The sequence below is a fragment of the Heterodontus francisci genome, chromosome 12 (assembly GCF_036365525.1).
Source record: "Heterodontus francisci isolate sHetFra1 chromosome 12, sHetFra1.hap1, whole genome shotgun sequence".
In the NCBI taxonomy this organism is placed as follows: domain Eukaryota; kingdom Metazoa; phylum Chordata; class Chondrichthyes; order Heterodontiformes; family Heterodontidae; genus Heterodontus; species Heterodontus francisci.
This window is the reverse complement of record NC_090382.1, coordinates 32212627-32223186: the sequence shown is the minus strand read 5'-3', so window position 1 is coordinate 32223186 and position 10560 is coordinate 32212627. Positions and strand designations below refer to the sequence as shown.

General features: G+C 44.0%; 1 protein-coding gene across 5 annotated transcripts in view; it reads right to left on the bottom strand.

Annotated features, from left to right (window-relative positions):
- Window positions 1-2232: 2232 nt before the first annotated feature.
- LOC137375800 (fibroblast growth factor receptor-like 1) overlaps window positions 2233-10560 on the bottom strand; it is a 211507-nt gene continuing 203179 nt past the window's right edge. For all 5 annotated transcript variants that reach the window (XM_068043265.1, XM_068043269.1, XM_068043267.1 and 2 more), the window contains 4 exons: window positions 7744-7833; window positions 6698-6967; window positions 4865-5218; window positions 2233-3906 (listed from right to left, as the gene is read on the bottom strand). In XM_068043265.1, the coding sequence (XP_067899366.1) occupies window positions 3524-3906; window positions 4865-5218; window positions 6698-6967; window positions 7744-7833 (1097 nt within the window). In that variant the 3' untranslated portion in view covers window positions 2233-3523. The remainder of the gene's footprint in view (window positions 3907-4864; window positions 5219-6697; window positions 6968-7743; window positions 7834-10560) is intronic.

Below are 10560 nucleotides of genomic sequence, written 5' to 3'. Positions count from 1 at the left end.
AGATTATCTGCAGGTCTTTATCATATTGTTATTTGTGGGAGCTTGCTGTGCACAAATAGACTGCCATATTTCCTACATTACAACAGTGACTACATTTCGGAAAGTATTTCATTGGCTGGAAAGCACTTGGGAACATTCCGAGGTCATAAAAGATGCATATAAATACAAATCTTCTGTGTGGACAGGTGAAGATCTCTGTGTTACTGATATCCTCGTTAGTTCTAGTATAATTGTAAAGGCAAAAATGTAGTCAATGAGATTTAATGGTGGGGAGTCACATATGTCCAGTGTTAGAGTAGAGGGATATTGTGTTTGCTGGCTGTGTTACTCTCCTTTATTATCCAGATCTAATGCAGGGGAGTCACATATTGGCTCTGGGTACATGTCACACTGATGCAATCTGAACTAATGAACTATAAAATGACCTTATGAAGTAAACTTGAAACAGACACTTTTCTTGTAAAACAAAATGGAGTTGAGAGGTCAGGTGACCTTTCCTTTCCTGCCAATACACATAGAACTACAAGAACCCTGAGCTAATTTTCATGTCTGGACAAGTCTTTGAAAAGTCATTAAAATACAAACGATCTTTCTGGGTACATCCCTGAGAAATCATTAAAATACAAACAACCCTTTCTGTGGTAATGGCTGCTTTTCTTCAAATGATCGGGTTAACAATACTGTCGCAGACCATTGGACTCCAAACTCAAATTCCAAAGAATGTGTGTGAAAATCCTACTTTATCAAGGTGAGATGAGGATGAATGATGCATGGACTCCATTGTCTAACAATGGCCTCACCATCAGAAACCATTTATGAGGGCCATCGAGAAAGAAACTATGGTCACATGTAAGAAACTATGATAATAGGCTTTAATAAAGGTGTATTCTGGACAGACAAAAGACATCCATCTGTGCTATCGAAGAGAAAGGACCCTGTCTAAGATTACGAGTTTTTGAACTACATGTAGGCCATGACTGGGGTTTGTCCTTGAACTCCCTACCTGAGAAATCGTACCAGGACTTCAACATTGACCTTTGGCTGGAATATTACAAGAACAGTCTGCAACATCTTTCTGAATTTCCCAAGTCTTTCTTCAGTGAACAAGGGAAAAGATTACAGGCCTTCACCGTTTCAAGTCTTCACCCCAGGAAAAAGCAACTGAGAACTCTTTACAAATCATCAGACCTAATGCATGTTATCTTTATAATCTCAATCTTTTCTTGAGTGTGTGTGTATCTGTATGAATCTAAGAGTGGGTGTTGTTGCTAATATTTTGGGTGTTGTATAATAAACATTTATCTTTCTTTTAAACTTATGAGAAAACCTGTCATTTGTCTGTTCTTGACAATTAAAGCACTCGGTTTAAAAACACCTTTGTGTATAAAAACATGCTGTCTTTGGCCAGTCGAGAGGTGGAAAAGGGAGAACCATTCCTGTCATCTCTCACCTGTCCATAAAAACAGCAGAAAAGTGTGAGTACGTTGGGTGTGTTATTCCCCTCTGTTATCCAGCGAGAGTTCATATTGGTAAGGTGTGAGCCATATGGTACAATATTATTCGCAAATATCACTACATATTGCATGGTTCTTTCAAAGATCTGGCACAGGCACAAGGAACTGAATATCCTCCTTCTATGCTGTAAGATTCCATATAGTGAGGAGAACTGTTTATACCTTAGGGAGAAAAAGCTGAAGGCGGAGCTGGTCTGGGACTGCTGTCTCCCACCTCCTGCTAATCTTCCTGGTACTCTGGAGTACATATTACATATGGTGATGGGAGAGGCTTAGAGCTATTTTCGCTCCTTTCCCCTCTCCTGGGTCTCTCCCGTGTACCGGTCCTGCTTGAAGTGTGGATGGGCTACACCCTGAGCCTCCATTAGATGATGCTCACAAGCCAGCGCTGTTGAATTGTGTGTGAGCCGCCCAGGGAGGACTCTGTCTTCCCTGTGGAGAAGGACTGATCTTTGAGCGCCAAGGATCCATTTACCACCTCACAAAGCCATGGACGAGATAGGGAACTTGGAAGTTGGAGGATGACGAGGGCTCTAGGGATCAGTGCGTGCCCCTCCCCAGCTGCTTGCTGATTGAATAGATTTGAAAGGTTCAGAAAAGAATTTCTTCAAACCCACCTGTGGACCATAGCTGCAGATGTCTGAGATCGCTGAGCTAGAGGACCCCACATTGGAATGCGCAGGGTTTTACATTTGGCCTGTGTGGGAGCCAGCAATGCTACAACACAAATGAAAGGTTTCTGCTTTTTTTTTAATAAAATTATTCGAATTCTCATAAATATTTTGATGAGAAAATATCATCCAATTACATCCTTTGTACATATCATGTTGTCTTTTTACCTCATACTGTTGTGTATATATACAGACACGCACTTGCATACCTCAGTGCAGAGGTGTCCAGATAGTTGCCTGAAAATGATGGATTAGGCTAAGGGGTTGAGCAAACCAGCCTTAATTTAGATTTCGGTTTGGTGCTGATCCCCAACTTATTTACCTGCAACCTGGATCACTGAATTTCAGGAGCCAGACAATTTCGAAGTAAAAGCAATACCCGGGTTTTGATTGCTGTGAATCTTCAATTCTTAATGAGCCTGAGGTTTGTCAAGAAAGTTGAACTGAGTAAATCACTGGGAAGAGGGATCATTTGGGCGGACATCAAACAATTGGGCCCAATATCACGCACACTGTTAGGGTTGCTACTTTTGTCAAGTGTAAAACAGAAGAGTGGGGATGGGTCTAAGAGGGAGGGATGAGTGGGATTATGCCATGAGTTGTGATTTTTTTTCTCCTTGCTTTGCTGATGATGACAGTTCATTGAAAACTCTGCAAGCTCAAGAGCAAAAGGGCCCAAACTCTTGAGATGCAAATATCTCAAGACTACCTTTGAAAGTCAGACTTTACACAGCCTAGTTTACATGTTAGACATTTCTGGACACCTCACTCAACAAATAAAAACTGGACTGCGCAGACGGACAGCAGGCAGATAGCAATCCTGCCCATGAGTTTAGAGAGATTAGTAACACAGATAAACAGGATAACCAGACCAAACAAAGGCACCATTCAGGATCTCTTTGAGATATTTCAGTCCAGGCGCCTGCAGCAGCCACCTCTCTGATAGCAGCTGGGTCCTCCAGCAGCACTAGACCAGGGTCTCTTAAGTGCTCACTTGTACCATCTGAAGCCAAGCAGGGTTTCTGCCACCAACTGCTGAAGGGTGAGGCAGATGGTGGATGGCCTGAGGGATGCCACTTGAGGCAGAGGTGCCAGCTTGCTCGAAGAGATTTCTGAAAACTAGACTGCAGGCAGTGTTCACTTTTTTTTCAAATATGTAATTTTTTTGTTTCATGGGATATGGGCATTGCTGGCAAGGCCAGCATTTATTTCCCATCCTTAATTGCCCTTGAGAAGGTGGTGGTGAGCTTAGGAGTCAACGTGCCATTTAATATTTGGTGTTCTTTCGCGAGAGTCCCAGGATGGCATGGTGCAATGCCAGGATCGAGGCCTTCACAGCTAGCATTGATAGTGGAAGTGTTGATGCTGGTGGATCTTCCCCTCCGTGTGCGCGTGGGTGTGGGTGTGGAAGTCTGTGTAGATTTTGGGGTACATTTTGGGGGTGACAGTGGGCACCATGGCAGAGGCTTGAACCAGCAGGTGGGGCTGGGCTGCCACGGTGAATTCTGGGTTTCCGATGGGCACGCAGTCTTTGTCCAGGACCACACAGTCCCGCTGGTGTCGGTGCGGGGGTGGTGCTGACCCGTGCCTCCTGGTCTGGCAAAACCAAAGCAGAATCATGCCGGAGATGAAGATGGCGCCAGCTGGGATTCCGATGATTACCGGCCACGGTAAGCCGCTGGCGGCACGCGAAGAGGTAGTTGTCTTTTCAATCTTGGGATCTGTGGCAAGCAACAGTCCAGGAATAACATGCAACAAAAGAGAAAGGAAAGCAATTACCACAGTGTTCACAAAACAGAAGTCAGTATTTACTGAGGTAGTGGGTGAGGGGGCCAGAGGTGAGGGGTTGGTGGCAATGTTTTGGCAGAGAGATGTTATATCTCCCAACATTCACACAGGTTTAGCATGAATTTCTCATACTCTTGGACAAATTCATGGCATCAGGGTGAGAGCTATCAGTGCCAAATAGCATCCAGCTGTGCCAGTCTCAAGTGCTCCCTGTCCAGGTGCAGCTTAATTCGAATGCAGAGTAGAGCTCCCTTTATGCTACCTCCTATCAAATGCTTCCAGATCAAGTAAACTTCCTTCTACTCTGCCCCAGTAATGTACTTTTACTTCTGAAGCACACCAGCTGCTTACATTTCCATTTGTCATACCCACCATCCTCATGGCCTCTTGGACTGAGTTTGACAATTTCATACTAACAAATGCTAAAATGGGGGCCAATTTTGATGCTGTGGGCTTGTGCCCAGTAAGTTCTGAGGTGGTGCCTGCTTGAGTCTGCCCAAACTCACCTTGCATAGGGTTTGTAAAGCCAGCAAGGATAGCGAGCTTTCATTAAATTCAGGCCTCTGAAGACAGTGGCCAATGTGCTAAGCTACTGGGCGGCCTGACAACTTCTTCTTTCATTTGTTGTTAAAACATTGGTAATGGGAAAAATCTAAAAAAAAACTACTTGAGGAAGACATTGGCACCTCTTTTTGCAGACTGAGATGCATTTAAAAGACCCTCACAAACAGGTTGGAAACAGCTATTTTGGGATTTATTATTCACGATGGTTGCCATACTGATGAGCGTTGAACAAGTCCCTCTATCTCAACATTTGGAGAGGTTCCTGAGTCACACCATTTCCAAGAAGATTCCGCAACCCAAAGCAAGAGCAGTTGATTGTTGACCCACCTGGAAGCACGGTGAGAAAGGCACTACGAAAGCTGTAGCCCATCGTGTTAGCGCCCAGGCAGATGTACATTCCGGAGTGGTCTTCTGTCGCTCGTGCTATCAGCAGCTTGTTGAGGTATGAACCATCTGGACGGAACCAGACGTCACCTGCTGGTAGGACCACAAACTTCTGCCCCCCGACCTCAATAGTGGAGTTGTACTTGTTCTCAGTTCCGTACTCTACGCGTTTTAGCCACTGGACAACAGGCTTCACATCACTCCGCACCTTACATTGGAAGGATGTTGTGCCTCCGTATTCTACTGTTGTGTTAACTGGATGAGTGCCAGTTAAAACGGGCTTGGATCGTGTCCTCTCTGCAAGAAAAGAAAATGAAATAAACTGATTAAAGGCTAGAAATGATTGGAATGAGAGAAACTTTCCAGAGTGTTTTGTTTTCCCCATTAGTGGCCCTGGGTTTTTTCTATGCTTTTTTTGTCTCTCCCAGGAGATTACATACTTTTGGAGGGTAGCAGGGGGTGGGGGAAGTGGAGATGTGATAAGTTTCTAGTCATTCTACTACACCCATCATGAAGAATGGGGCAGGCTTGATGGATCAACTGGTCTTTTCCTGCCTGCCAATTCGGTGCCATAGTTGACAATGTTAACAGGCTGGTGTGTAATTCCTCTTTCTGTTATGTTAACTGCAGCGTCATAATAAGCAGACGAACTTTAATGAAGTAGAGGGAGGAATTTGAGACAAGATGGTTAGGTGGTGGTTGTACGATAACATTACTGATAGTTCCAGCTTTAATTATTTTAGTTTTATTCTTTATACCCTCCTCTCTGTAACCCTCCTTCCAGCTGCTCAATCCTGAGAACAATCCTCTTGCTGAGATGAAAGCTCAACCTCCGTCGATATTAACTCTATGACCAGCCACCTGAAGGTCCATGGCAGCTGCCTCCTGGTGACAGTCTCTCTGTCCTCTACCAAGGCATTATATGGCTGTAGGGTGGAGAGGAATGGCTGGTAAGTATCTAGTCATGATGCTCCAGCTATCATGAGCGTGGTGCTGGCTTGATACATCAGCTGTTTTTTTTCAAGCTTGTCGGTTTTATATGTTTACATGTCCCTTGTTGAATACTCTGACTCCCCAGCCCCCACACGTTAAAATTTAAAATCCACATTCTGGTCTATAAATCTCCCTCCACTCTAACTTTGCAATCTTCTCCAACCTAAAAGAACCTCCCAAACACGCAGTTCTTCTGATTTCAACCTTCTGTGCATCCCTTCTCCCGTCACCTATTCAACGATGGCGGGGCTTTCAGTCACCTCAGTCCTACCCCCCCGGAGCTCCCTCCATAAACTGCTCCGGCTCTGTACTCTCATTTCCGAGTCAGAAGGTTGTGGGTTCAAGTCCCACTGCATAGAATTGCATACACAACTTAGGTTGACACACTAGTGCAGTACTGAGGGAGCACTGCACTGTCAGAGGTGCCATCATTTGGATGAGGATTAAACTGAGGCACCATATGCCCTTTTGGGTGAAGGCTGAAGATCCCATGCAGCTCTTTCGAAGAAGTAAAGGGAGTTCTTCTTCTTGTCCTGATCAATGTTTCTCCCTCAATTATCATCATTGAAACATATTATCTGGTCATTATAGCCTAGCTATTTGTGGGAGCTTGCTGTATGTAAATTGGCTGCCATATTTCCTATATGACAACAGTGACTACACTTCAAAAAGTACTTCATTGGCTGCAAAACGCTTTGAGATATCCTGAAGTTGTGAAAAGGTGCTATATAAATTCAAGTCCTTCCTTTTTTGATGTCAGCTCTTGTGACAGCAGCAACTTACCAACAACATCGAGTTTATAGGTGGCGTTGATCTCACCCGCTGTGTTGAAGACACGACATGTATACTTCCCGCTGCTCTCGGGCTTCAGATTTCTCAGGCTGAGTGTCCACCTGTTCCTCTTGTTCTCTGACAGCCGCTGATCATCCTTCCACCACACAATGTCAGGGCGAGGGTTCCCACTCGCAGTGCACTTCAAGCGCACTGAACTGCCGACAGGCCGCGCTATCACTCGCTGGCGCATCTTACTGGGCTGCGTAAACCTCGGTTTAACTGTGTGAGGGGGAAGCAGAGAAATGAAGCGTCAAAACACTGGCACTTGTCAAGATCATCGTTTAGCACAGATTAAAACTGGGAGCTGGGCAACCTACTCACTTTTCTCCCCCCTCCTCCCCAACCAACCCCACCCCCAACGCCCAGGGTTTGGCATCATGAGTAGCAGCAAGCCACCTTGTCAAATCTGAACAAGAACAAAGACTAAAAATACTGTCGATGCTGAAAATGTAACAAACACAAGACAAAAAAAGGCTTGAAATACTCAGCAGGTCAACCCATGAGTGTGGTGAGCTATGAGAGTAGGTACTGTACTGTGTCTCATCATGTACCCTTAGGTCAGGAAAGCTTGGGATACATGCAGAGTAAATCTTCCTGGATTCTACTTTGTCAAGTACTCCTAGGCTAGATATACCATGACGAACACACAAAATTAAGCTCCCCCCACTATTACCCTAACAATGTGCTTTAAGGTTAACTTCAGAAGGTGCACCTATTGCAGCTTTGTGACTGTTAGCTTTTCAACAGCAAGACATTTTCTTCCCTCTCCCGTGTGAGAGACAATTCCGTGCCAATTGTATACTGAGTTGGAAACAATTTGCTGCTGTGGACTTTGGCCCAACAGGTAACAACATGGAACAGCATTGAGGCCATCCTAAATCCATTCAGCTTTGGACACTTCAGGCTGGCAAACCTTCAATCTGTCAGCCTGCACCATGTGAAAAGCCACATCATGCATATGAATGGGTTTTGCCAAGTTTTCAGTGGCTACCTACCCAGCTGCTTTCCAGTGGGCTCCTCACTTGCAAATTCAGATTGGGGCCCTTCAGGAAGGGGCTGGCCACTGCTTACTGTGCTGCTGTCATCTGTAAAAAAAAAACAGACTTAAATTGAATGGAGTGCATCTTTCCACTAAGGAGCTGCCCCTGTAAAGAAGCTTTTGTGTTGTTTTATACAATGATTTAAGCTGAAAGTCCACGTGTAATTCAAGCAGCCATTAGCAACACAGCTTTGCATGATCCAGTCTCTTTGCCCATTCTGTTTGTCCAATCCTAGCCCTCTAAATGGAGTTCAGCAGAGAACTGCCAATCCCGGTTGCCGTGATGTACTTAGTTTGGCCTAACTCCAGGTGGGTCATTGACTATGAGAATCCAGACCCAATATAATTTGATACAACTTACCTACTGTACCACAACTTAATATTGAATTATAAAAATCGCACATCCAATAGATGGGAGTCCTGTGCCTGTGGAACTGTATTGCTGGCAAATGCAGCACTTTAATTTGGAGATTGCAAAAGCCTGTTGCCCCAAGATTTCTTGTAACTCATCCAAAGAAGATTTATTTTCACTTTTTAAAAAAAAAACTATTTCTTCTCCAATTCTTAGCTGTTCTTGAAACTGAAGTCAGTTTTTTTGCTGATTTTAATTTGGTGAATATTATTCTTGGATTTTTCCCATTTCAGGAAAACAATGTTGAAATATGAGGTCTGATTAAGAAAAAATAAGCTATTTTTAGACAGTATGATGTCTTTTGTTAACTCTAACACTGTTTCCCTCTGATTTTATCACAGTTTTCTATCTTTCTCCAATATGGTCTATTCTATAGATATCATCTGATGATAAGTTTACAGGTAACCTTTAACATCCCATGCAGCTCAAGAAAATTCTCTTCAAAACCAGAGCTGTTTACTTTTTAAACTCTCTGTGGTAATACCACAAAGGTACAAAAGCATTCACTTAATAAGGAACTTGGAAGTGGAGTTGGCCATTCAGCCCCTCGAGCCTGTTCCAACATTCAATGAGATCATAGCTTATTTGTATCCTAACTTCATTTACCCGCGTTGGCTCCCTTCCCTTCATAACCTTTGCAAGCAAAAATCTATCAATCTCAGGTTTTAAATTACTAAGTGAACTAGCTTCTATTTCTTCTTGTGGGAGAGATTTCCACTCTTCTACCATCCTGTGTGTGAAGAAGTCTTTCCCAACTTTTTGCCTGAATGATCTGGCTTTGATTTTATGATTATGTCCCCTTGTCCTAAACTCCTCCACCAGCAGAAAATGTTTCTCTCTATCTACCTTAGCAATTCCTTTCAAAATCCTTATAACCTCATTCAAATCACTCCTTAACCTTCTATAATCCAGGGAATACAACACTAGTTAATGTAATTTCTTCTCATAATTTAACCCTTAGAGCCCTAGTAACATTCTGGTGAATCTGTGCTGCACTCTTTTCAAGGCCAATATACCCTTTCTAAGTTGCGGGTGCCCAGAACTGTACACAGTACTCCAAATGTGGTCGAACCGAGCCTTTGCATATCTATAGGGAAACTACCTCCCCTTTATATTCTGGCCCTCTAGTTATAAAGACTAATATTCCATTAATCTTTTTGATTTTTTTTAATATACCTTACTACAACATTTTAGTGATCTGAGTACATGGACCCCTAAATCTCTGAACGCCCACTGTTCCTAACTTTTCACCATTTAAACAATTCTCAGATCTATCCTTTTCTGGTCTATAATAGATGACCTCATATTTACCTGTTTACCACATTTGAAATGTACCTGTCACAGTTTTGCCCACTTACTTAATCTACGCTTCTGTCTACAATACTTAATATGCCACCAATCTTTCTGTCATCAGCAAACTTGGACAAATGGCTCTCTATTGTATAATCTAAATCATTAATAAATATAGTAGTTCATGGAGTGCTGAAAGTATAGCAGGCTTGGCACTCTTGATTATTTCAGGGGTAATGCTGTCCTTCCCAGGGGCTTTTCCACTGGCTAGAGAATCAATGGCATCACTGAGTTCCGATTTTGTTGGCTGTTCGTCCAGCTCATCCATGACTGGTAGAGACTGGGCTGCATTGAGGGTGGTCTCAGTGACAACATTCTCCCTGGAGTACAGTTCTAGGTAGTGTTCAATCCAGCAGTCCATTTGCTTGCGCTGGTCAGTGATCGTGTCCCCTGATTTAGACTTTGGGGGAGGGGCGATCTTCCTGATGGTTGGCCCAAAAGCTCTCTTAATGCCATCATACGTTCCTCTGATGTTTCCGGTGTTGGTGTTGCCAGTAGTCATTTGCGCAGCACCTGGCTGTTCTTTGTGCAGTGCTTCTGGCTACTTTAAGTGCTACAGATGTTAACTCGCTGGGGGCTTTCTTGTAATTCAACAGTGCAATGCGCTTAGCGGCTATGACAGGTTCCAGCTCTGCTTTGCCTGTGCTGGGACGAGGGAGCAGTACCACGGGACATGCGCGATGCCAATATCATCACCCTCTATAAGAACAAGGGTGACCGCGGTGACTGCAACAACTACCATGGAATCTCCCTGCTCAGCATAGTGGGGAAAGTCTTCGCTCGAGTCCTTTTAAACAGGCTCCAGAAGCTGGCTGAGCGTGTCTATCCTGAGGCTCAGTGTGGCTTTCGAGCAGAGAGATCCACCATTGACATGCTGTTCTCCCTTCGCCAGCTACAGGAGAAATGCCGCGAACAACAGATGCCCCTCTAAGTTGCTTTCATTGATCTCACCAAAGCCTTTGACCTCGTCAGCAGACGTGGTCTCTTCAGACTACTAGAAACAATCGGATG